The following is a 25,979-nucleotide window of genomic DNA, read 5'->3' as shown; positions in this document are numbered from 1 at the left end:
ATGAATGGCATTCTTTCATTTATTTATTTATTTTTTTTTGTACTAGTTATTGCCTCACTCAAAGGAGGCCTAAACACAGTGAGATCTGAAGGGACAAGGGGACTGAATAGGAATATCTGAAGCTGGGATTTCCTGTGGGTTTTTCTACGAGTGAAACAAAAAGCTCCTTTGACTCTGGCTCCTTCAGGGTTCCAGGGAACAAGTTGGCATTATCTCTGCACTGAAGGGCCTTTGACTCCCACACTCACTGCAGACAATGCTAAAAGAACACCCAAAGGATTAGTGAAATGGCCTGCCAAGTCCCCAACTTTACAGAAGCTCTCCCTTGGTGGAAACAGCTCACAAGTGACAGCTCTGAAAATGTACAGAGAGCCGGCAAGGTTTGGTGGGAAGGCAATAGACCGAGTCCTCATCCTCTGCTGTCCCAGTGCATACCCAGGTTGGGTACATTTTCATAACGGTTTTATTAAATAGATGTTCACTGTGACTATTTCCTCCCTGGAGCTAAAACACCTGAGAAGCCAAGGAAGAAGGAAAACTATGTTTAGAGAGAAAGGCAATGACAGACACTCTGCTGAGCTGAACTTCTTTTAAGGTTAGAATGCCCTCTTTGGGTATGAAATTATAGCAGCAGGAGCAGGGGAATTTTCTGAGCCAGAAGAGATTCAGAAACACCAAAATCCACACAATGTCCTAATGGAGAATTGTACAGAGCTTACATTTCATAGAGATGAAAATGTTATATAGGCAAAACCAAAATTCAATTGCACAGTGAAAAAACAAAAGATTTACTGGGTCTAGAACTATAACTCCTGTAACAGAGCCAACCTATATGTTTTGTTACACAGCCTTCACTGTCCATGATACATTTGGTATCAATCATCCACACTGAATCTTGGTCTAGAACTATAACTCCTGTAACAGAGCCAACCTATATGTTTTGTTATACAGCCTTCACTGTCCATGATACATTTGGTATCAATCATCCACACTGAATCTTCTCATCACCAGCAGCACTAGAGATACTCAGAGCCCAAGACAGCATCCTACCCACCAAAAGAATAGCTCACCTTGATTGTCATTGCTGGTTGGTATTTAATGGGGCACTTTGACAGTTTCAACCCTTTTCCTTCAGGCTTATCAGTGAAAGCAGTTGTCCAGTTCATCTTGTTAGACCAGCAGGGTCTCCAGAGCATGGACAGACTACAGGGTAGGTTATCATTTGTCCTAAGGCTACAAAAATGTGGCATCACAGGATTCATCCAAAAGGCAGCATCGGGAGAGTCTATACTAGTCAGCCCTCCAAAGAGTGTAAGTCAAGCAGGAGAATCCAGGGGTCAGGCCGAGGATCAAAAACCAGGGAGGGGCCCAGCATGGTGGCTCATGCCTATAATCCCAGCACTTTGGGAGACAGAGGCAGGAGGCTTTCTTGAGCCCAGGAGTTCAAGACCATCCTGGGTAACATGGGGAGATCCTGTCTCTACAAAAAATAAATAAAAATAAAAATAGCCAGATATTCTGACATGCTCCTATAGTCCCAGCTACTTGCAGGGCTGAGGTGGGAGGATCACTTGAGCCCAGTAAGTAGAGGCTGCAGTGAGCTGTGATTATGCCACTGCACTCCAGCATGGGCAACAGAGGGAGATCTTGTCTCAAAAAAAAAAAAAAAAAAAAATACCAAAGAGGTCTAGTGAGCCCACAGTTTTGGCAGCTGAGTTCGGGAGGCACTCCCACTCAGAGCATACTGCTGTGCTGCTTTATGGAGAAGCCAGCCTGCACTCACACTCCAGAAATGTGCTAAAGCTGGGGGTGAACAATACAACCCCACGATGTCTTGTGCTTATCTTCCCCAAGACACTCTCCTGTTCATCTGTTCCTCCCTTACGCAGTGCTGTGCCTGGTGGCTCAGAGACCAAACGCAGCATATCAGCAGCCTGTCTCAAGAAACAGAGGCAGTACAATAGTAACTGAGGCTAAGAACTGGAAATGGAGGAGGAGGGAAAGAGAGGAAGTGGAGGGAAAGTAGCAAAACAGCTATTAAGCACAAATCCATGATGCATCATCTCTAATTCCAAAATCCAAAATTCTCTGAGAACCTCAAGCTTTCTCTAATTCATGTGGCAGTAATCTGACCTGACTGAACTCACATGGTGGCAGAACCTCATGTGCACAGATGTGAAGCAATTTAGAGTCTTTATTTATCCTACTCAGTGGGAACATGCATCTGTTTTGCTGTAGAAACACTAATGTGATTCAGATAGCATTATATATCTGTAGAAACACCAACGTGAATCAGATAACATTAATCCACTTGGACCTGGATTAGGACAGGAGGGAGCCACAGATTACTGGACAAGCAATAAAGACAACAGATTATAGGCAGGACTGGCTGCTGGGGACAACACAAGCAAGTTTATAGTAAAAGTATTTATCTACACATAAATGATGATAGGGTGTGACAAATACTGATCACATTGGACCTTCACTGCAACTCTGTAAATTGAGGGCTGATATTATTATCCCCATTTTCACAAGGGAGGACACTGAGATCTAGAGACACTAGAGGACTTATGCAGGACCCTGACCCTCCTTCCCCATCCACATCCTTTCCACCTGGCCATTCAGCTGGTTGTGGTTAACTATCACTTATCCACAACAATAACAAACAAGTTGAAGTATTTTGATCACAATTTAAATGACGTTTGCCTTTGGGATGTACCTCTGTGCTTCCAGGAGAAGATGCATTTGTCCATTGTTTCAGGAATGCACCATACTTCATGATAAATGATGAACACAGGAGGTGTTGGGAGCACCAGAGGCATAAGGGTTGGCTAGGGGGATGATCAAGTGTCCCATGCTTCATCAGTCTCCTAAATCCACTCCAAATTAAAATCATGATGATGTGCTTTGCTATGAGGAATGGACATTTTTCTCTCATGAAACATGTAGATGGAGGCTCCTTTAGAGATTTTTGTCACTTTTGGCGTGTTGATCTTGAACATGCACTCTACATGAAAAGTGTGCTTGTGAACCCAAGCAACATTAAGACAAGTGCCTTGTGCTCCTCTTTCTAACCCAACTGTTACCTAATCCTCTCCACGTGATGTTTCAAGAGCCACTCCTGGTTGAGGGCAATTCTACCTACTCCTGCATGTTATGGTGGCTATATTACACATGCTGTTTTAAAGCAATCCAGTTCAATAAGTCTTTATTGTTACTATAAGTCTAACATGAATTATAAGAAGGCAAATGAGACAAGGTTTGTCCTCAAGAAATTTACCTCATACTAATACAAAGACATACCCAAAACAGTGGATTTCTCTCCACTAAATTCCTGCTGATTGACACTTTCCCTGCTCTGTGATAATTAATAATTATTCATTTTATTGGCAAAGGCAGTCTCCTAATTTGGATGTTGTCTTTTAAAAAGGATCTTTTACTCACTGAAAAAGAAAATAAGGAGTAAACACAGCAATAGGTAAAAAATAGGCTGGTATAAAAATAGACACATAGATCAATGAAACAGAATTAAAAACTCAGAAATAAATCTACATATTTACAACCAACTGATCTTTGACAACATTGACAAGAACATACACTGGGCAAAGGACACCCCTTTCAATAAATGATATTGGGAAATTGGATTGCCATATGCAGAAGAATGAAACTGGACCCCTACACCTCACCATAAACAAAAATCAACTAAAGATGAATTAAAGTCTTAAAAATAAGACCCAAAACTATAAAAATACTAGAAGAAAAGTAGGGAAAACTCTTCTGGACATTGGTCTATGCTAAGAAGTCATGTGTAAGACCTCAAAAGCACAGGCAACAACAAAAAGAAAACATAAACAAATGGTACTTAGTTAAACTAAAAAGCTTCTGCAGAGCAAAGGAAATAATCAACAGACTTAAGAGACAACCTGCAGAATGTGAGAAAATATTTGCAAACTATGCATCCAACAATATCCAGAATATGCAAGGAACCCAAACAATTCAACAACAACAAAAAATAATTCCATTAAAAAGTGGGAGAAGGACGTGAATAGACATTTTTCAAAAGAAGACATACAAATGGCCAACAGGTATATGAAAAAATGTTCAACATTACTACTAATCAAAGAAATGCAAATTGAAATCACGAGATGCCATCCTATGCCAGTCAGAATGGCCATTATTAAGAAGTCAAAAAATAACAGATACTGAAGAGAATGCAGTGAAAAGTGAAAAATATAACTATTGCTGGGAATATAAATTATTAAAACCTCTACAGAAAACAGTATGGAGATTTCTCAAAGAACTAAAACTAAAACTACCATTTAATACCGCAATCCTACTACTGCATATCTACCCAAAGGAAAAGAAATCAATGTATCAGAAAAATACCTGGACTCACATGTTTATCAAAGCAATATTCACAACAGCAAAGATATGGAATCAACCTACATGTTCATCAACAGAGAACTGAATAAAGAAAATACAGTGAACATACAAAAGGGAAAACTATTCAGCCATAAAAAATGAAATCATGCCTTTTGCAACAACATGGATGGAACTGGAAGCCATTATCTTAAGTGAAACAAGTCAGACACAGAAAGACAAATATCACATGGTCTCACCTACAAGTGGGAGCTAAGTCATGTCCACACATGGATACAGAAAGTGGAATAACAGACAGTGGAGACTCAGAAGGGTGATGATAGGAGGGGTGAAGGATAAGAAATTATTCAATGGGTACGATGTACACTATTTGGGTGATGGACATCCTAAAAGCTCTGACTTGACCATTAGGCCAACTACGCATGTAATGAAATTGCACTGTACCTCATACATTTATATAAATAAAAAAACTAATCATTTGACCCAGCAATCCCATTACTGGGTATATACCCAAAAGACTGTAAATCATTCTACTATAAAGACACATGAGCATGTATGTTTACTGCAGCACTATTTACAATAGCAAAGACTTGGAACCAACCCAAATACCCATCAATGATAGACTGGATAAAGAAAATGTGGCACATATACACCATGGAATACTATGCAGTCATAAAAAAAGATGAGTTCATGTCCTTTGCAGGGACATGGATGAAGCTGGAAACCATCATTGTCAGCAAAATAACACAGGAACAGGAAGCTAAACACCATACGTTCTCACTCATAAGTGGGAATTGAACAATGAGAACACATGGCCACAGGAAGAGGAACATCACACACACCCCGGGGCCTGTCAGGGGATGGAGGGCGAGGGGAGGGAGAGCATCAGGATAAATACCTAATGCATGCGGGACTTAAAACCTAGATGACAGGTTGATAGGTGCAGCAAACCACCACAGCACATGTATACCTGTGTAACAAACCGGCATGTTCTGCACATGTATCCCAGAACTTAAAGTAAAATTTAAAAAAAAAAAAACTTTTTTTAATAAAATTAAAAAGCAGAATAAAATTTTAAAGATAGTGTTGATATAAATTCATATCAAGATTAGCTGAAGGGAAAGTAACTCCCATAAGACATCTCATTCTGTTTCTGCTGAGCCTGTTCTGACTCCTTGAAATGAGAAAAACAGGGGTAATAATAATATAGTTTATCATTTATTACCTTATGCTTTTCAAAAAAAGTTTCAAAAAACTTTTACACACAATCAATATTTGAATGAATGCACTTAGATAATCCCAAATCACGCAGTCAAGAAAATATATAAAAGTTAAATTCAAATGATAGAATTTGTCCATTTTTCCATTCAAATTACAATTTAAGTCAAGTAAAGAAAGACACACAAAAGCTGTATGATTAGGAGGGAGTGCAGTGCTCATCCTCCTGTCCCTAAGGCCGATTAGCTAGTTGGGTGAGAGATGAGATCATGAGTTCTGGGTCAGTGAGTCACTCCCTTTCACCGTGGCCCCCAGACACAAACAGCTGCAGGTCTCCCAAAGCATGTGTCCACCCTACAGAGCTGCCATCATACAGAGGAGAAAATGTGGGTGAAAGTAAGCAACAACACAACCAGGAAATTAACTCAGTATTCTACAAATGGAGAACTACGTATCCCTTTCTGAATGAAGAGCAGCACATTTCACACACACTGTGGAAATCAATATTGAGTACACTGTTTTCAAAACTGTCATACCTAGGAGTAAACCCAGCGATAGGTAAATTATGAATTAAAGGAGTCCTTCTTTCTTCCTCCATCTATCCATCCATCCAGCCTCTAAGGTATTTATTAGGCATCTACTAGGTGCCAGATACTTCTTAACGATTTTGGTACATCCTGATGTGCCCAATCATTCTGATGAAACAATATCCAGAAACTTCATGAGAATTAATTCTCTTTTTTCCATGGGACTATAGGCTTCTCAATGGTATAGACAATACTATCTATTTAAATTTATGTATCAATTTATATATATGCAAACATAAGTATATATACTTTTTTTATATTCAAGAGCTGCCATAGTATCTGACTATATAGTGTATGCATCTCAATAAATATTTAAACTGAACCGAACTTCTGAAACTCTTGATTGGTTTCATAAGATATAAAAATAATAGACTTGGTTAATCTATGCATTGGATTAATCCATCCTAAATATAATTAACAGTTTGGTCTAATCCAGTGAGAATAGAGTAAACCATAAGTGTACTACATAGATGAGGGAGTAAGGAGATAAACCAGACAACTTCCTTGAGCTGAAGAAGTCTACACTGGAGTCAGAAAAACACGTTATATCCATAACAAACTATAACAGAAGAAGGAGAGAACAGATGATTCCAGAGAACCAGGGAAGGCTGAGAAGCATTATTGATTTGCTAGATCATAAATGAGGGATGACATTTTGATATGTTCAGATTGGGAGCAAGGAAGACGGGTTCTGTAATATTCTTGGTGGGCAGAATAATGTGCACAATAAAAAGGCCAGAGTGTCTGTTTTAGGTGTTTGAGGGCCAGTGTATGGAAGGCTTGAAAAGGGATGCTAAGAATTTGCTTGGGGGCAGATAATGAGTTTCTGAAAGCCCTGTCCACAGAGGAACAATAACCCAATCAGATCTGTGCCTTGTGAGAACTGTCCTGGCAGCAGTGCGCAGGCCTGGCTGGACATAATGACACAATCCAGCAGAGACATAACGACACAATCCAGTATCAGAACTGGGCAGACACAGGAAGGCCTGGAACACCTTCTGAAGAGGCATCCTAGGTGTGGCTGTTAAGCTCTAAGGCCTAAGAATACCAGGCTCCCTTAGTTCTTCTCTCTAGACTGGATGGCCCTTGAGAACAATCTACATTTTTGTTTATTGGGGTTTTGTTTGTTTGTTTGTTGTTTTTGTTTTTTTAGAGACAGGGTCTTGCTACGTTGTCCAGGCTGGAGTGCAGTGGCTATTCATAGGCACAAGCATAACGCACTGCAACCTTGAACTCCTGAACTCAAGCAATCCTCCCACCCCAGCCTTCCAAGGAGCTGGGACTACAGGCATGCACCACCATGCCTGGCACTCTACATCTTTAAGTACCCTGCAATGCACAACACTGTGCTATGTATACAGTTGGTGCCAGTAAGTGTTTGTGAATGAATAAATAAATACAATAGGAGAAATTAATGGATGAGTTAATGTCTCTAGGAGATAATTCTATAAACTAAGGAACACAAAATGATTAATAGAGTCGAGGTAATTTAAGGCCCCCAAATCTACTGTTTAAATTGAATACAGATGATCTATCCCCAAGGACAGTGTCTCACATTTCATTTTGCTTGGCCTGCAGCTATAATACAAAAACACTGGGGAAACATTAAGACTTGTACTGAAATATGCGAACTTTTTTTCTTCAGAAGATTTATGATCCCAAAACAGCTCTTGAAACTCTAAGTTTCCAGTGTAGCAGAAACATAAGAACCCCATTTTACCTCTGTATTTACTTTTTTTTTTCACTTGACTGCTGTAAAATAATCTTCGTTTTCCTATCAGTGTTGGAGAAAGATGAGGCATGCTTTCACTTATAAATGCAAAACACGCACATTCTCCTGTGTTAAAGATAAAGTCCAACAATCAGTCTACTCACAGATCAGGAGATGACAGGTATAGGCCAGCCGCGGCGGCTCACTCCTGTAATCCCAGCACTTCAAGAGGCCAAGGTAGGCAGATCACTTGAGGTCAGGAGTTCAAGACCAGCCTGACCAACATGGTGAAACTCTGTCTCTACTAAAAATACAAAAATTAGCTGTGCATGGTGGGGTATGCCTGTAATCCCAGCTATTCGGGAGGCTGAGGCAGGAGAATTGCTTGAACCTGGGAGGAGGAGGTTGCAATGAGCCAGGACTGTACCACTGCACTCCAACCTGGGTTACAGAGTAAGACTCCGTTTCAAAAAAAAAAAAGAGATGACAGGTATGATAAAGAAAAGTTAGGTAGGTGTACATGTCACAAAATGCAATTTCAACTCAGATTCCACACTCAGGACACAACTTACTCATTAAACTTTAGATATTTCACCTTTCAACCTGTGAAAGCGATTAGTCTCCATGCAGGGCCACCTGTCAAATGCACGTTTCTATTCCTGGTAGATTTGTACACCTGGGTGAACACAACTGTGTTAATGATTAATATCAATCCTAGACCTGTATAGCTCTGGGGAGTTAAAGTAGCTACTACATTCAGGCAGATGACTGCAAAGAAGCTATCTAGGCTTCCTGAAATGGAACCACCTGGGTGAGGGAAGGAAGCAAAATGTGAAAGTCCAATGAGCAGGGAATAGGAAATTTACACAGTAGCTCAAATCCTGCACAGTCCCAATCCTGCAGGACAATGACCACAGCATCTTAGCGCTGGAAGGGTTCCCATTTGTCATTCTATGCAGCCCCCTCCCCAGTGCAGAACCTCCATGACAGTCCCCCTAGAGTCATCCAACACTGCCCTACATACTTCCAACGACAAAAAGCTCTCTGTCTTTCACGGTAGCCTATTCCATCAATGGATAACTATTTTTAGCAAGTTTTTTTTTTTAATTAAGTCAAAATGTGATAGCTTTCTAATGTGTGACTCTCATGCTAATTCTAATTCTGAGCCAAGTAGGCACTCAATAAATGTCGAATAAACAAATAATGAGTTCATGAACAATTTTTTTTTTTTTTTTTTTTTAACAGAGTCTCTCTCCGTAGCCCAAGCTGGTATACAGTGACATGATCTCAGCTCACTGCAACCTGCGCCTCCCAGGTTCAAGCAATTCTCCAGCCTCAACATCCTGAGTAGCTGGGATTACAGGCTCAAGCTACCACATCCAGCTAATTTTTGTATTTTTACTAGAGACGGGGTTCTGCCATGTTGGCCAGGCTGGTCTCGAACTCCTGACCTCAGGTCATCTGCCCACCTCGGCCTCCCAAACTGCTGGGATTACAGGCATGAGCCACCACACCCGGCTGAAAATCTAAGTTTTTAAGAGCCATTATGGCTCAAAAAAAAAAAAGGGATTCAGTTCAATTCAGTTAATGTATCTTAAGCAGGGACGAATTACACAGAACTATGAAATGAAACACAACTTAATGAAAACAGTTCTAAGTAAGCGAAGAGGAACCAGGTTCTAACAATTGCTCTGCTGCTGTTTCTCAGTGTTCTCACCTGTAAAATAAGGATGCCAGATTACATGATCTCTACTGCCACTTACAACATTCAATATTCTACAATAAATATATGATTTATCTTCAGAGATTGCTGTTCCTCACCTCAAGGAGCTTACAGTCTTATTTGCATTTCTCTGAGAGCTCAAAATCTGAACTCTGAAAAATAAAGGATAAAATTCCATTCATGACAGGCAAATGTTGTGGCTGAAGGGGTAGAATTTTATCCACTTTTTTTTATGATGAGCAAGCACAAGGCCATGTGGCTGGAAAATTAAGCTGAAGTTGACATGAGAAAAATCATGTGGAGCTACTTATTTCAATCACAGTCAGGCATCACTTATTGACAGGGACAGGTTCTGAGAAACGTGTCATCAGGTCATTTTGTCATGCAAACATCGTGGAGTGTACTCACAAAAACCTAGATGGTATAGGCCATGACACACCCAAGCTATACTGTATAGCCTATTGTTTCTAGGCTACAAACCTGTGCAGTATGTTGCTGTACTGCACACTATATAGGCAGTCGTAACACAATGGTAAGTACTTTTCCATCTAAACATATCTAAACATAGACAAGATACAGTAAAAATACACTATAAAAGATGAAAAATGGTCACCTGTATAGGAGGCTTATCATGCATGGAGGACTGGAAGTTGCTCTGGGTGAGTCAGTGAGTGAGTGGTGAGTGCATGCAAGGGCCGAGGACATAATTTTATGATACTGTATTTATAAACACTGTACACTTAGGCTATACTAAATTCATTTAAATTTTTTCTTCAACAATAAATTATCTTTAGCATACCGTAACTTTTTTTCTTTATATATAATAATTTTTTAATTTTTTTTAACTTTTTGACTTTTTTATAATGACACAAAGCTTAAAACACAAATACATTGTGCAGCTGTACAAAAATATTTTTTCTCTATATCCTTATTCTATAAGCTCCTGTTTTTAATTTTTATTTTTTTACTTTTCAAACTTTTTTTTAAAAACTAAGACACAAACACGCACACTAGCCTGGGCCTACCCAGAGTCAGGATCATCACCATCCCTGCCTTCCACCTCTACACCTTGTCCCATTGGAAAGTCTTCAAGGCAAAAACATGCATGGAGCCATCATCTCCTATGACACCAATGCCGTCTTCTGGATACCTCCTGAAGGACCTGCTTGAGGCTGGTTTACAGTTAACTTTTTTTTACTAAGTAGAAGTACACAAAGTAACAACAAAATGTAGAGTAAATACTAGGCAATAGGAAATTGTCAGCCCACTATAATCTTATGAGACCACTATCACATATGTGACATTGACCAAAATGTCATTATGCGAGGCATAACTGCACTTATTTTGAGACTCCGTCTCTACATACATAGTTCTCAGTAGCATCATTTGTTAAATAAGGATGCCGACATCTTACCTGCCAGAACACAAGGAGTTTAGCCAATTGCTGTTTCGAAGCTTCATCTGAAAATAAGTTCTGTGATTCTGTTCATAAGTCAGTGAGCAGTGACCCTGGTGACTGGAGGGAGCCCACAATGTCTAGCATCCATTTCTGAATCATGACAAAAAGCAAGTGGCCAAAGGGGAAAATGGGGCAGGGAAAGGAAGCAGATACAGGACTAGTAGTCATAAAAGAGGCTGTACGCACCATGTTAGTCCCTGCCTACTTTCTACAGCTAAATGTCAGTATTTCATTCATTGCCCATCCACAGTTCTCTCTTCCTGCTTCTACGTGGTATGAACATTTGAAAGCTGATTGCAAAGTCTTGACTCAAGAGAAGCAGCTGGTGAACTCTGGTTTTGAAAGAAAAAAATGGATTCTGAATGGCTAAAGCATCTGGAATTTTAAAAATTACGTGATTGTTGCACAGAAGTCATTCGCTAAGGAATTTTTACCACAAAGTCATTAAAGTTAGGAACTAACAACGGAAGACTCCTCAAGGCTAAAAGTCTTGTATTACTAAATGGTGCTGACTGAAAAATGGCTCTTCACCGGTGGTTCCAGCTGTGCCAGGAGGGGACCGTCCTCAACCCAGGGTGGCTGCCAAGGGAATCTCTGGAAGCAGTGGGGTCTGCTTGGGTTGCATGAGAACACAGCATATAAACTGAATTACCATCATTATTTTCAAAAGAATGATTGTGGCCAGGTGCAATGGTTCACATCTGTAATCCTACTACTTTGGGAGGTCAAGGCTGGAGAGTTGCTTGAGGTCAGGAGTTCAAGGTCAATCTGGCCAACAAAAGGAGACCCCATCTTTTTTAATTAAAAAAAGAAAAGAAAAGAATGATTCTAATTCTGGTCTAATGACCCTAACCTAAAATATTACCTATTTTTGTACTCAGAAACTTTGTGTGCTGGTCTTTAAACCTTGTTTAAAGGGCCGGGCGTGGTCTCAGAAACTTTGTGCACTGGTCTTTAAGTCTTGTTTAAAGGGCCGGGCACAGTGGCTCATGCCTGTAATCCCAGCATTTTGGGAGGCCAAGGCAGGCAGATCACAAGGTCAGGAGATCGAGACCATGCTGGCCAACATGGTGAAACCCCATCTCTATTAAAAATACAAAAATTAGCTGGACATGGTGGTGGGCACCTGTAATCCCAGCGACTCCAGAGGCTGAGGCAGGAGAATCGCTTAAACCCAGGAGGCGGAGCTTGCAAGTGAGCCGAGATCGTGCCACTGCACTCCAGCCCGAGGACAGAATGAGACTCCGTCTCAAAAAAAAAAAAAAACAAAACTTGTTTAAAGTTCACCATTGTACCCTGTCTTTGCTCTGAAGGTCCTGCATCAAACTTTAACCAAAACCACAATACAATTCAAACATCAACAATTTAGTCTAATCCTTCGCCAATCAAAATTTTTAGATTTAAAAAAAAAGAAAAAGTTTTAATGAGCATAATAAATTGGCTTTTTTTCTACATTAATGTCATAATGTTTGAGCAATTAGCAAGTACTATTTTTGTCATTTAACAAAAAACAACAATAGTTGCATCTCACTTTTGAAATAGACACAAATGGATGCATGCAGCATAGAAATGGGTTACAAGGACAGAGACACCAAGCTATTTGTCTACCTTGGTGAGATTACAGTCGTTTTTAGTGTTCATTTACTTGTTTGTAGTTTTCTGTGCTTCCTGTAATGAGCATGCATTGCTTTTGGAAACACAAAAACCAATAAGATAAACAATTTAGGAAACAAATAAACTAGGAATTGTTTGTGCAGCACAGAAACAGAGCCTTCACGCTCCTCTCAGAAGTTTCTGCTTTCTTCTGGAGGCATCTTGGGTGGGCAATGAACTTCCTGCAGAAAAGTCCTGGGGCCCAGCCCTGCAAAGTAGCTATGACACCCAAAGCCTCGATTTCTGTTTACGCCTCATGTGCTATCCTAAGGGTTCTGGCAAATGAGTGTTGAAACAAAACAATCCAGATACCACTTTGAGATTTGCGATGAGATCTTGCAACCTGTTCTTTCAATGTTTTAATAACTTTTCTGCAAATTGTCATCATTTGTTTTACAAGAAGACAAAGTATATTTTATAAAACAAGGCTGAAGGAAATTAAAATTATGCCAAAGCCTCTTTTGCCAGTACTAACAATTCACTCTTACATTTCGGGTCTACAGATACGCAGGATGGAGTTTGGGCCTGGTGGCTCATGCCTGTAATCCTAGCGCTTTGGGAGGCCAAAGTGGGAGGAATGATTGAAGCCAGGAGGTGGAGACCAGCCTGAGCAACATAGCAAGACTCCGTCTCTAAAAAAAATAATTAGGTGGGCATGGTGGCATGCACCTGTAATCCCAACTACTCAGAAAGCTGGAACAGGAGGATCACTTGAGCCCAGGAGTTCAAGGCTACAGTGAGCCATAATTGTGCCACTACACTCCATCCTAGGTGACAGCGCAAGACCCTGTCTCTTAAAGAAAAAAAAAAAAAAATTACCTAAATTCTAATATAGGTCTGTTTTGAATCACAGCTCCACGCTATAATTTCAGTTTGGCAAGTCGCCAAGAACACAGTTGTGAGTAGCACCCACACCAGGGTTCTAATCCTGGCTTTACACTTAAGAGCTCTGTGAGCTTGGGAACCAAGCAGGGTGACCCTGAACCTCAGCTTTGCCACAGGGAAATGAGGACTGTAATCCCAGTCCCATAAAGATGTGGGGAGGATTTCATCAAAGGAATTCATAATAAAATGTCTGGCACATTTTAAGCTCTAAAAACCTGCAGATGTTACCATTCCCTCCTAGTACTATCATATTTTATATGTGCATAGTGACTCATACTCCACAAGGTGCTTTCAGATCTTTTGCCCCATTTGATCCTCAGGCAATGTGATCATTACAAAAGGCAGTAATTACTACCCCCATTTTTCTTTTATCTTTTCTGTAAACAGATGAGAAAACAGGCTCAAAGTCAAAGAGCCCGAAAAGCGGGTGTCTTGTCCAGGGCTCTTTTTGCTCTGTGGCATGGAACTGAACCTCAGAGGACTTCATGTACCATGCCCAGCACAAGAAAACTACATTTATTTTTAAATGCCCTACCATTCCTACGTTAATCAAATCAAACTGGTATTCTCACATTACTCGTAATTATTTAGATTTTGCCTAGGAAAAATGGCAACTAAGGTTTTTTGAGATACTAGGTATCTCAGGCATTGGGCAACGTGCTTCACTTCCACCATCACAGTTAAACCGTGTAACAACCCTATGAAGTAGGTACTGTCATAGTCTCCTGCATGTCCAGGATTGACATGCAGGCAGATTTTCTCCAAACTCCAGTTCCTATGGTCCTAGTGCTGTCCAATTCAAATTGGTCCAGTCGATGATAACACTTTGCAAACTGATTTCCCATACAACAAACCTAGCAACACAGGGAGGCCAGGTTATGAGCGTTCTCTTTTGCATTTCAGGAGACTGAGGCTCTGAGAGGTTAAACGACTGACCCGGCCCTGTCCTCACCCAGCAAGGGCACATGGCAGCACTCCCTAACTCCAAATCTCACTGTCTTTGGAAAACCTCACATTTTAAGAGTCAGAAGGTAGAAGTGCTGTCATTGTTGAAAAACAACCATCCACTCAGTGGTCATCACTAAGAGTTGACAGTGAGACCCGCGCTCCAGGCGGTGGAAACAGAGCAGTCTCGGGCTTGGGCCGTGGCCGTTACAGTAGCCAAGTAGGAAGTGGGCGGTGACACTGATTTCAGAGCAGCCCCTAGGGAAGGCAAAGGCACCAGTTCCTGGTCCCGCTCCCAGCCTCCTCCCTCCAGGTTCCCGAAGGGGTGGAACCCGAGATCCAGCTGGGTCTTGGGGTTAGGCGGGCGGGACGTCCCCTGTCCCGAGGGGGTGCGGGCTGGGGCGCACCGCAACGAGAGTGCGGGTCGCGCAGGTGTCCCGGGACGGATCCAAACGCCTGTAACCTTTCCCGGTCACCTGGACACTCAGCGGGGGCGCGGGTCAGACGCCTGCAGTTTCGCAAACTGCCGGTCCCCGGGGATTGCTCCACAGTCCTAGGTCAGGGACCTGGCCCGACTCGCTCTTCTCTCAGCCTCGCAGGCCGCGCGTCCTGCCTCAGTTTCCCTCACCTCGAAAGGGGTTGTTAACAGAGGCACGCCCTGACCTACAGGACTTCCTGGAGGCCAGAGCGCGCCCTCCCTGCCAGGACCCCGCAGGACGTGCTAGGACGCGGTGGCAGCTCCCCTACCTGCGCGGTGGCCCACGCCGCCGCCGCCGCCGGCGGCGGCCGGGGCGCCCTGGGGACCCCCAACTGGCATGCGCCCCGCTGCCAGCTCCTCCCGCTCCGCCTGGGCCGCCTCCTGCTCGCTCCCCGAGGGGGAAGGGAGCAGCGCGCCGGACGGGAAGTGAGGAGGGGGCTGGCGACGAAGGGGGCGGCTCCTTTCTTCTCCTCAGCGAGGCCGCTGTTTCCTTTCCAGCATTGGCCCCTCACGCGCGCGCGCGCACACACATACACACACACACACACACACACACACACACACACACACACACACACGCAGCTGGAGAGGGCGGGGCCAGCGGCCCTCACAGCCTGTCTCCGGGATCTCAGGACCTCAGAAAGTTTGCTTTCACTCTGACTCATTTCTGGAGGAAACAAGAGGGGAAGTGCAGGAAGCCTCCAGGATGGGGTACAGGAGGGCGCCTTCCAGACGCGTGATTTGAGAAGTGACCACACAGTGATGGAGAAGATGCAGGGATCTGAGGAACTCATTTATACAAAGTGGGGGCGGGGAGGCGGAGTGGGGATGACTGATGACCCTGGAAAGAGATGAGTGGGAGCAGATGTTTAGAAATGAGATGGGATTCCAACTTCTAGCACCTTCCAGCAGCTCCGGGCAGGTTCCAGGACACAGGCTGGTTCCAGGACACAGGAGTCCATGCAAGCTCCTAGGCAACTGACTCATCCCCTTCACCCCTTCTCTTTGGTTCATTCAAGGAAGCTACTGGAGCACCCCCTAGGTAGCACCTGCTATAGGACAATGGGTACAAGGAAGGGCTACACATGAGCTCTTTGTCATTAAGCAGCTCACCTCCAGGCTAGAAGGAGAGCACGTGCATAGAAAACCAAATCACAACATGAGATAGAATGTGCCATGTGCCAGAGGCTTGGCACAAAACCTCTTGCAGATGGTTCAAGGATAGGAGGGAGAACTGTGAAGAAGAAGAAGAGTTGGGGAGACGTTCTGCAAGAATGGGAAGGATCTCCTCAGAACGAGAGGAGTTAGAACTAGAGGAAGGCTGAGGGCCTTCAAAAGCTGAAGATCCTTAAGACTGAAAGCACACCGTTGTGCTTAAAATCAGTGTGTTTGCCCGGCATGGTAGTGCACTCCTGCAGTCCCAGCTACTCGGCAGGCTTAGGTGGGAGGATTGCTTGAGCCCGGGAGTTCAAGGCTTCAGTGAGCTATGATGGGGCCACTGCACTCCAGCCCAGGTGACAGAGAGAGACCCCCCACACCCCCACCATGTCTCTAAAAATAAATAAATGTATGAATATCTAAAGCTGGGCCCTTTGGGAGGCCAAGGTGGGACATTCACTTGAGTCCAGAAGTTTGAGACCAGCCTGGGCAACATAATAAGACCCTCTTTTTTGTTTAACTTTTATTTTAAGATCAGTTTGTTACATAGGTAAGCTTGTGTCATGGGTGTTTGCTGTACAGAGTATTTTGTCACCCAGGTATTAAGCCTAGTGCTCATTAGTTGTTTTTCTTGATCATCTCCCTTCTCCGACCCTCCACCCTCCAAAGGCACCAGTGTGCTGTTCCCCTCTATGTGTGCATGTGTTCTCATCATTTATCTCCCACTTATAAGTGAGAACATTCTGTGTTTGGTTTTCTCTTCTTGTGTTAGTTTGCTAAGGATAATGGCCTCTGGCTCCATCCATGTCCCTGCAAAGGACATGATCCCATTCTTTTTTATGGCTGCATAGTATTCCATGGTATATATGTACTATATTTTCTTTATCCAGCCTATCATTGATGGGCATTTAGATTGATACCATATCTTTGCTGTTGTGAATAGTGCTTCAGTGAACATGTGTGTGCATGTGTCTTTGTAAAAGAATGATGTATATTCCTTTGGGTGTATACCCAGTTATAGGATTGCTGGGTCAAACAGTATTTCTGTCTTTAGGTCTTTGAGGAATCACCACACTGTCTTCCACAACAGCTGAACTAATTTACATTCCCACCAACAGTGTAAAAGTGTTCCTTTTTCTCCACAACTTCTCTAGCATCTGTTATTTTTTGAGTTGTTAATAATAGCCATTCTAGGCCGGGCGTGGTGGCTCACACCTGTAATCTCAGCACTTTGGGAGGCCGAGGCGGGTGGATCACAAGATCAGGAGATGGAGACCATCCTGGCGAACATGGTGAAACCCCGTCTCTACTGAAAATACAAAAACATTAGCCGGGCGTGGTGGCGGGCGCCTGTAGTCCCAGCTTCTAGGGAGGCTGAGGCAGGAGAATGGTGTGAACCCGGGAGGCGGCAGAGCTTGCAGTGAGCAGATTGCGCCACTGCACTCCAGCCTGGGCAACAGAGCGAGACTCTGTGTCAAAATAATAGCAATAATAATAATAATAGCCATTCTGACCGGTGTTAGTGTTTCACTGTGGTTTTGATTTGCATTTATCTGATAATCAGTGATGTTGAGCTTTTTTTCATGACTGTTGTCCGCGTGTATGTCTTCTTTTGAAAAGTGTCTGTTCATGTCCTTTGCTCACATTTTAATTGGGTTGTATGGTTTTTTTCTTGTAAATATAAGTTTCTTATAAGATGCTGGATATTAGATCTTTGTTAGATCGCAGTTTGGAAAATTGTTTTCCCATTTTGTAGGTTGTCTGTTTACTCTGTTGATAGTTTCTTTTGCTGTTCAGAAGCTCTTTAGTTTAATTAGATCCCATTTGTCAGTTTTTGCTTTTAGCATCTTCGTCATGAAATCTTTGCCCATGCCTACGTCCTGAATGGTATTGCCTAGGTTGTCTTGCAGGGATTTTATAGTTTTGGGTTTTACATTTAAGTCTTTAATCCATCTTTAGTTAACTTTGTATAAAGTGTAAGGTAAGAGTCCATTTTCAATCTTCTGCATATGACTAGCCAGTTATCCCATCACCATTTAGGAAATTCTTTACCCATTGCTTGGCAAAACCCTTTCTATAAAGAAAAAAAAATTAATTAGCCAGCACAGTGGCCTGTACCTGTAGTCCCAGCTACTTGGGAGGCTGAAGCAGGAGGATCACTCTAGCTCAGGAGGTTGAGGCTGCAATGAGCAGTGATTGCACCACTGCCTGGGCTAATAGAGTGAGACCCTGTCTCAATAAAGAGAGAGACATAAAGAGAGAGACCTCAAATCCTGCCTGAATTTTTAGCCTAGCAGCCTGCCCTTAAATTTCAAACTTGCTAGACCTTAAAATCAAGTGAGCCAATTCCTTAAAATTAATCTTTCTCTTCTCTCTCTCTCGCCTCTTTCTCTATCTTTTTCTTCTCTCTCTCTTTTTCTATCTCTTTCTCCTCCCTCTCTTTATCTCTCTCTGTTTCTCTCTTTGTCCTCTCTCTGTCTCTTTCTCTTCTGTCTTCTCTATCTATCTATCTATCTATCTATCTATCTATCTATCTATCTATCTATTTTCTGTCCTCCTCCCACTTGCTCACTCCTTTCTTTGGGTCTCCTCCATTGGTTTCTCCCCTTCTACCCACCCCTTATCTTGGACCTCCCTAGAATTGAATCCATGGCCTGCTTCTTTTCTTGAGCATCTCTCATTCTTGAACTTACTCATCCCTCTCATCCACTTCCAGGGTTTCAGGCACCCAATGCAACCTCAGTCAGAATCCCTGACTGCAACCTCTCTCCCAAACTCCAGATTCATATTTCCAACTTTCAGATTCTGTTAGGTTCTCAGAGTTAATATTGCCAAAACGATTCTCATGGTCCTCTCCAGCACATTCCCAAAACTGCTGCCTTTCCTGTATTAAACTTTTCTTCAAGATAGCTTGACTCTTTTCTTGTATTCCCCGCCAATCCTACATCCCCTGTCACCTTCGTCCCTTTCATTCAGCCATTGGATCCTGTCCTTTTTGCCTCGGAACTGTCTTTTGTGTCCATTTCCTCCTGTCCATCCTTCACTAGCTCGAAATTAGACTGAGCTTCATTGTATTTCCAACTGCGCCCTGAACAGCACCACTTGGTTGTCTAAGAATCCATTCAAACCAACCGAATTGAACACCATTCCCATTCCTTTCCCCTCGATTCTATACTTCTAATTGTGTTCCATACCTCCACCACTGGTCCTACCAACCATCTCATTAGCCCTGTGGCATAGTCTGGAAGGCGTCATACTATGTGGTTAGGAGGATACACTCTGCACTCAGATAACGGCACCATATCTGAGCTCCACTACTTCTCAGCTGTGGACCTTGAAAAGTTATTTAACCCTCTGCTAAGTCTCAGTCTGCTCATCTGCAAAGCAAAGGTAACAGTGGTACCATAGAAGGTTGCTGTGAGAGGGTCTGATATATGGTCTAGAGTGGAGCCCAGACAATGGATTTTTTTAAGTCCTCCAGGTGATTCTAAAGTACAATGACGGTTTGGACCCCCTTCTGTAGTGGTAGTATGGACAGATTTGTGGTAGACACAGAAAGACTGATTAGGAAACAGGTAGGAATTCCAGGTAAGAGACCATGAACATTTGTAACGAGGATGGAGAAGATATGACTGGCTGAGCGCAGTGGCTCACACCTGTAATCCCAGCACTTTGGGAAGCCAATACGATGGAACACTTGAGTCTAGGAGTTCAAGACCAGTCTGGCTGACATGGTGAAACCCCATCTCTACAAAAAAAAAAAAATAATAACTGGGTATGGTGGCATGCACCTGTATTTCCAGCTACTTGGGGGCTGAGGCAGGAGGATCACTTGAGTCTGGGAGGTTGAGGCTGCAGTAAGCCATGTTGATGTCGATGCATTCCAGCTTAGATGACAAAGTAAGACCTTGTGTCAAAATGAGAGGAAAGAGAGTGAGAGAGAAAGAGAGAAAATGGGGCCGTATTCAAGAGACACTTAGGAAGTAAAATTATATGAAACTCGGTAACTAGATGTTGAGGGTAATTGAGAAGAAAGCATCTAAGATGACTCCGGCTTTTAATTTAGTTGACTAGGCTAGGTGGATATGGTTCCCAAATATGTTTGTTCCTTAGAAGCACTTGGGGAAAATTTATATATTTTTTCCTAGCTGTTATGTATTATATAGTCCTAGTCTTATCAAAGATCTGTGTGCAGGATTATTCTATTTTCACCTTGATTATTCTGGGATCTATGTTTGGCAGAATCACCTTCCTTGAATGGATCCCAGCTACACTTGGCCAAAAGAATAATATTTGGGAAGTGGCAGTGAGCAGTAGTCATTTTGTTCTAAGGTTACTGTTGGTTGGAGACAGTCAGAGACAGAGGCAAAGGTGCTGGTGGTTTCCAGTTTGCCCTACCTCTCCCTATTCCATGCCCAGGTCTCCTCCTCAACTACTAGCTCCATGGACCAATAGCAGCCCCAGGCTCCCTGTGAGATGCTTCTCTGCACATTCACAGAGGAAGGAGACACAGAACCATCAACCTTCTGTAGATGTCTATGCCAGCCCCTTCACAGTCCTCCTCCAACAGCTGTACATACATAGCTCCCAGATTTTCTGTAAGCCCCAACTCATTCACCCACACAGGGCTGGTTAAACACTTTTCTCAGATCCTTCAGCTCCCTTTTTAGACTTCTGCTTCTCCAGTTCTTCTCACAATGGTGTGAGGTCTAATTCCTATAATACATTTCTTATTCCACAATACTCATAGTGGTTCTCCTTCTCCAATTGATCCCTCACTGATAAACCTCCCAACTCCAAATCTCTGGTGTGGGTACTATAGCAGTCTTCCTTTAGTTTTTTGACAGCTTTCTCATTCCAACACAATGCTGTATTAATTAGCACTCTTAATTGCAACTAACCAAAACCAATATACTCTAACTTAAGTAAAACAAATTTTGGTGAGGAAACAGGAGTCATTTCATGGGGCCTGAAGGCATAAGGAAGCAGGTCTTCTGGAAACACTAGAGTCAGCTCTGGAAAGCCAGAAGGACCCTGGAAGTCTTGCTCATCCCTACTTTTTTCTGCACATCTGCTTCTAGCTGCTTCCAAGTTTACCTGTTTGTAATCTAGCCACGTGAAGAGCTTGACCCTCTTGGAGCCAATTCTCGATCTTTAGGAGCAAGATCCTAGTGAGCTCAGTAGGTCAGGAGTCCCTCTCTCAGGTCATCAAGTGTAACTGAAGAAGTGGACCCCATAGGAACACAGGACAAGCATAGCCCCAGGGAACCCTGAATGAGGGGCAAGTGGAGACCATCACTTTGGGCAGCCATCCCCAATTGTGCCTACTTTAAATGTCATGGTGAAGGTTAGGCACCAAGAATCCTGCTGCCTGCAAGTAAACACATGACATCTATAGTTTCCCTCTGCTTCTAAGTTCTGGCTGTTAACACATGTAAAGGTTGTCCACAGAGAGGATAACTAAGATGAAGGGATGATTGTTCTATCAAGCTTTTAAATTTAAATTACTGGACAACTCTTTCTTGTGAATACTACCAAAGTCTTCATGAGATTGAAAATAGAGTAATGCCATGCTGACACAATCTGAGGTCACAGCCTAGAATCTTTGCATCACTAACAGGGTCAGCAGTTGCTCTGTTGTACTGAAATTATGCATATCTACAGATTACATTTACACAGTCAATGAACATGAAATACTAGAGGTAGCCAGAATCTAGGAGCTCAGAGGAAGTAAAATGTATAACTTTTTTGCCAGGTAACAAATACTATGTGATTTCACTTATATGAAGTAACTAAGAAGTAAGATTCCTAGAAACAGAAAGTAAACTGATGGCTGCTGGGGACTGGGGAAAGGGAAAATGAAGAGATGTAGTTTAAAGGATATACAGTATCCTTTTAAAAAAAGTTTTGTAAAATAAAAGGTTCTAAAGGGCCGGGCACAGTGGCTAGTGCCTGAAATCCCAGCACTTTGGAAGGCCGAAGCAGGCAGATCACGAGGTCAAGAGATCGAGACCATCCTGGCCAACATGGTGAGACCCCGTCTCTACTGAAAGTACAGAAATTAGCTGGGCATGGTGGCGTGCGCCTGTAGTCCCAGCTACTCGGGAGGCTGAAGCAGGGGAATTGCTTGAACCTGGGGGGCGGAGGTTACAGTGAGCCGAGATCGCGCCACTGCACTCCAGCGTGATGACAGAGCGAGACTCCATCTCAAAAAAAAGCTCTAAAGATCCATTGCAAAACAGTGTGAATAAATTAGTACTACTGACCTCTACACATAAGCATGGTAAATATGATGGCTTTTTTTACCACATTTAAATGGAAAGAAAATATTATCACTACCAAAAATTTTAAGAATCTTCTTAAAATGTTTAAGAACATGGGAATCTCTTAGAAGTTTACTAATAATAACACATGGACACTTACAACATGCCAGACACTATTCTACACAATTTAAACTTGTTAAAGGTATTTCACCTTTACAATAATCTGATTTTATATCCATTTCTAGACGAGGTAACTGCAGCACAGAAGATTAGAACTTACTCAAAATCTCAAACATAGTAAGTGGCCGAGCAGAGATTTGGGCCCAGGGAATCTGGCTGTAGAGCCCATATTCCTACCCACAACCAAGTACTGTTCTCTCACTAAACAAAATGGCATTTTCTGATGCCTGAGTACAAACTGTCACTCTCCATTCATATAATGAGACTTATACTTAGCTAATAAGTATGCTGCATTTTCAGGCATAATATTCTCTCTCCCTTTCCTTAATTTTATTCCCAGAGGAAGGTGAGAGGGGAGAAGGTAGGCTATGACAATCATGCTTTATATATAATCAATGTACCTTTTCATCTCCCCTTCTAAATTGTAAGCTCTTTGAGGGCAAATGTCATGCCTTATTCATTTTTGCATCCTGTCTGGCCAGAGACTTGTTGGAATGAATGATCTGAATTAAGATTCTGACTCTTGACAGGCTGGTTGATTTATCTGTCAAGTGTCCTGCAAATTCTCTGAGTGTGGCAATGATAGATACTCAAGAAAATTCCCATCAAGTTACATAACTAGAGTTAAATAGGAAATATTCTCATTGAGAACAATAACAATGCTTAAACAATTCTGGGAAATTTAATTGTTTAAAGGAGATCTTTTCTTTAAAGAAATGTGAATGAATTGGGGAAAAGAAATCAGTCTTCAACTCAGGAAATAACATTAGACAACATGAAGACTCTCATTAGTTAATGCCTGGAAATAGGAAGTTGGTTCAGTTTCAAATACCATCAGATAGTGGCCATGCCAAAGGATGTTATCCTAGTGTTAGGCTAAATATATAATATAAATAACCTTCCTTTTGCAGTGCATATTGTCTCAAAGCCACAATGGTGAGATAATTCATGGGAAACTGGCAGAGAGGCTGCAGGCTCCTGCTCCAGACCTGTGATCCCGAGGTGCCTGAAACTACCTCCCAGTGATTAGCCTCTGCTAGGATGTGGCACTCAAAATGTGTTTACATGGTCAAAGAGCCAAAGCCATTAAGGAAGGGCACATTAATTTTACTCTACATAAAGACCTACCACTCAATGGTTTAAACCTGTTTTTGCCAATTTACCACATGTAATATAGGAACAGCGAATCCCACTAACTCAGAATCTCTCCAGTCAGAGATTTATTCACAATTAAATAGTTCACTGTGAGAGGAGTGCTCTTCCCCTGGCTCTCTGTTTTGAATAAGTAGACTTTGTTCTCTATCCGTGTCTACATTTACGCCAGCTTCCACCAAGAAAGAGATACTCGCCCCCGTCTCACTGGTTATCACCTCGGCCATATCACCTATCATTCTTAGGTGATAGGCACCGGCCCTCTCTTTCCATCTTTCACATTGATTGTCTCGTGTGACCCCTGACAGGTAACACTTTGTCATTCTCACAGCTCTCATATACAGGGGACAACATGAATGGCCATAATAATAGGTGGCAACCTTATTAGCATTAGAAAGTTCAGCAATTTCAAGATTCTTTTTCTGATTTTTAACCATCTGGCCAACCCCTCTTCCTTCGTTTTCTGACCCAGTCCTCTCACGGCTGATTTTTATGTTGTCTGATCAGCATAAATTCCTGGCTTGTGTCTTCTTAATGAGAGACAGGGGACCTCCCCGTCCCCCAAAACTGATGTACATTGCAACCATCAGGAGCTTTTAAATGCCCCAATTCAACAGCCACATAAGAAGATCTCAGGAGGCTCTGCAGGCAGTTTCAAAGACAGTGCCTGTAAGTGGACCACTGTCCAAAGTCCGGAGTTTGTCTCATTAATGAAGTGCTTGACGTTAAGCCACTCACATTTTTCCCATCTCGTCTGTATTCCTCATGTGTTACACAGTGAATAAAGTAATCATGTGCTTTAATATTCTCTTGCAAATGCTGTTAATGATCAGGTCTCTGTAAGGCTATTCCAGGGGAAGAAAGATTCATGTCATTCAGCCAATTTGAAATGTGAATTCAAGAATTGATTAGGGGTTCTTTCTCCAGTTAAATGTGTGTGTTTTGGGATACATCACTTTATTTTCTAGCTTCCTTCTTTGAAAACAAAGGGGAAACCAGATGAGTGGCTTTTAAACTTTGTTTCATGGCTGGTTGCTAAAAACTTAAGAAAAAACAAGAAGGTGAGATATATAATGACACATTTTATTTCGCCAACTAAATTTATACATATATATATTTTTTAGATGGAGTTTTGCTCTTTTTTGCCCAGGCTGGGAGTGCAATGGCTCGATCTCGACTCACTGCAACCTCTGCCTCCTGAGCTCAAGCAATTCTCCTGCTTCAGCCTCCCAAGTAGCTGGGATTACAGGCGTGTGCCACCATCCCAGGCTAATTTTGTATTTTTAGTAGAGATGGGGTTTCACCATGTTGGCCAGGCTGGTCTTTTCCTGACCTTGGGTGATCTGCCTGCCTGAGCCTTCCCAAGTGCTGGAATTACAGGCGTGAGCCACCACACCTGACCATACATTTCTTTAAAAAAAAAAAAAAAAAAAAAAAAAAAAAAAACTTCTACCAATTACCATCGCACCATTTCATACAGAAAAGTCTTTTTTAACCTCAAAAAAATAATAAATATGTGATAGAAGCTAGGACACTTCCCTGAAAAGAGTGAATTTTGCTTTCTCAAAGACTCATTTATCCTGGTTTTTTCTTTCTTTTCACCTGGCCGGTGAAACTTCCATAGCAGGTAGGACCAGTCTCCAACTGTGGTCTTAGGGACCAACTAACGAGAGAGTCTCTGAGCTGAGGAAGTCAGGGAGCTCTCTTTTAGGTGTGATGCACAGAGTTTCCAAAAATAAGCTCATGAATATTATTAAGCTTCATGTCACGAGAATGTTTACCCATTTTCAAGTATAAACCTGTTTGTAAGATTTTGAATTTCGGATTTGGCCTTTCAGAGGACAAAACTGGAACATAGGCATGAGAACTAAACTACCAGTAGCCACATAGGCACTCACCAAATATTTCTGACTTGCTGGCATCCAGACACATAGTGGGAATGCCTTCCCAACCTCTTTGAAGCTGAAGATGGCCATGTGACGGGCTTTGGTCAGTGAAATGTGAGCAGAGGAGATATGTTTCACATCTGGGCAGAAGCTTTAGAAGCCAGGGCTTGATTCATCGCTCTTTTTCTGCCTCTATAGTATTAAAAGTAAGTTTTCAGATGGAGCTTCTGTTAGCCTCGATCCCGAGAGCCTCTGGGAGTGGGATCTCACCTGTAAACTTCTATAGAACATAAAACACGAA

The 25,979-nt window shown here is 42.4% G+C and overlaps 1 protein-coding gene across 3 annotated transcripts in view; it reads right to left on the bottom strand.

Annotated features, from left to right (window-relative positions):
- DISC1 (DISC1 scaffold protein) overlaps positions 1 to 15,548 on the bottom strand; it is a 394,443-nt gene extending 378,895 nt beyond the window's left edge. For all 3 annotated transcript variants that reach the window (XM_007989799.3, XM_073011848.1, XM_073011849.1), the window contains exon 1: positions 15,309 to 15,548. In XM_007989799.3, coding sequence (XP_007987990.3) covers positions 15,309 to 15,378 — 70 coding nt within the window. In that variant the 5' untranslated portion in view covers positions 15,379 to 15,548. The remainder of the gene's footprint in view (positions 1 to 15,308) is intronic.
- Between the last annotated feature and the right edge of the window lie 10,431 nt (positions 15,549 to 25,979).

Source organism: Chlorocebus sabaeus, chromosome 25 (genome assembly GCF_047675955.1).
Source record: "Chlorocebus sabaeus isolate Y175 chromosome 25, mChlSab1.0.hap1, whole genome shotgun sequence".
Classification (NCBI taxonomy): domain Eukaryota; kingdom Metazoa; phylum Chordata; class Mammalia; order Primates; family Cercopithecidae; genus Chlorocebus; species Chlorocebus sabaeus.
This window is presented reverse-complemented; position numbering and strand designations above follow the sequence as displayed.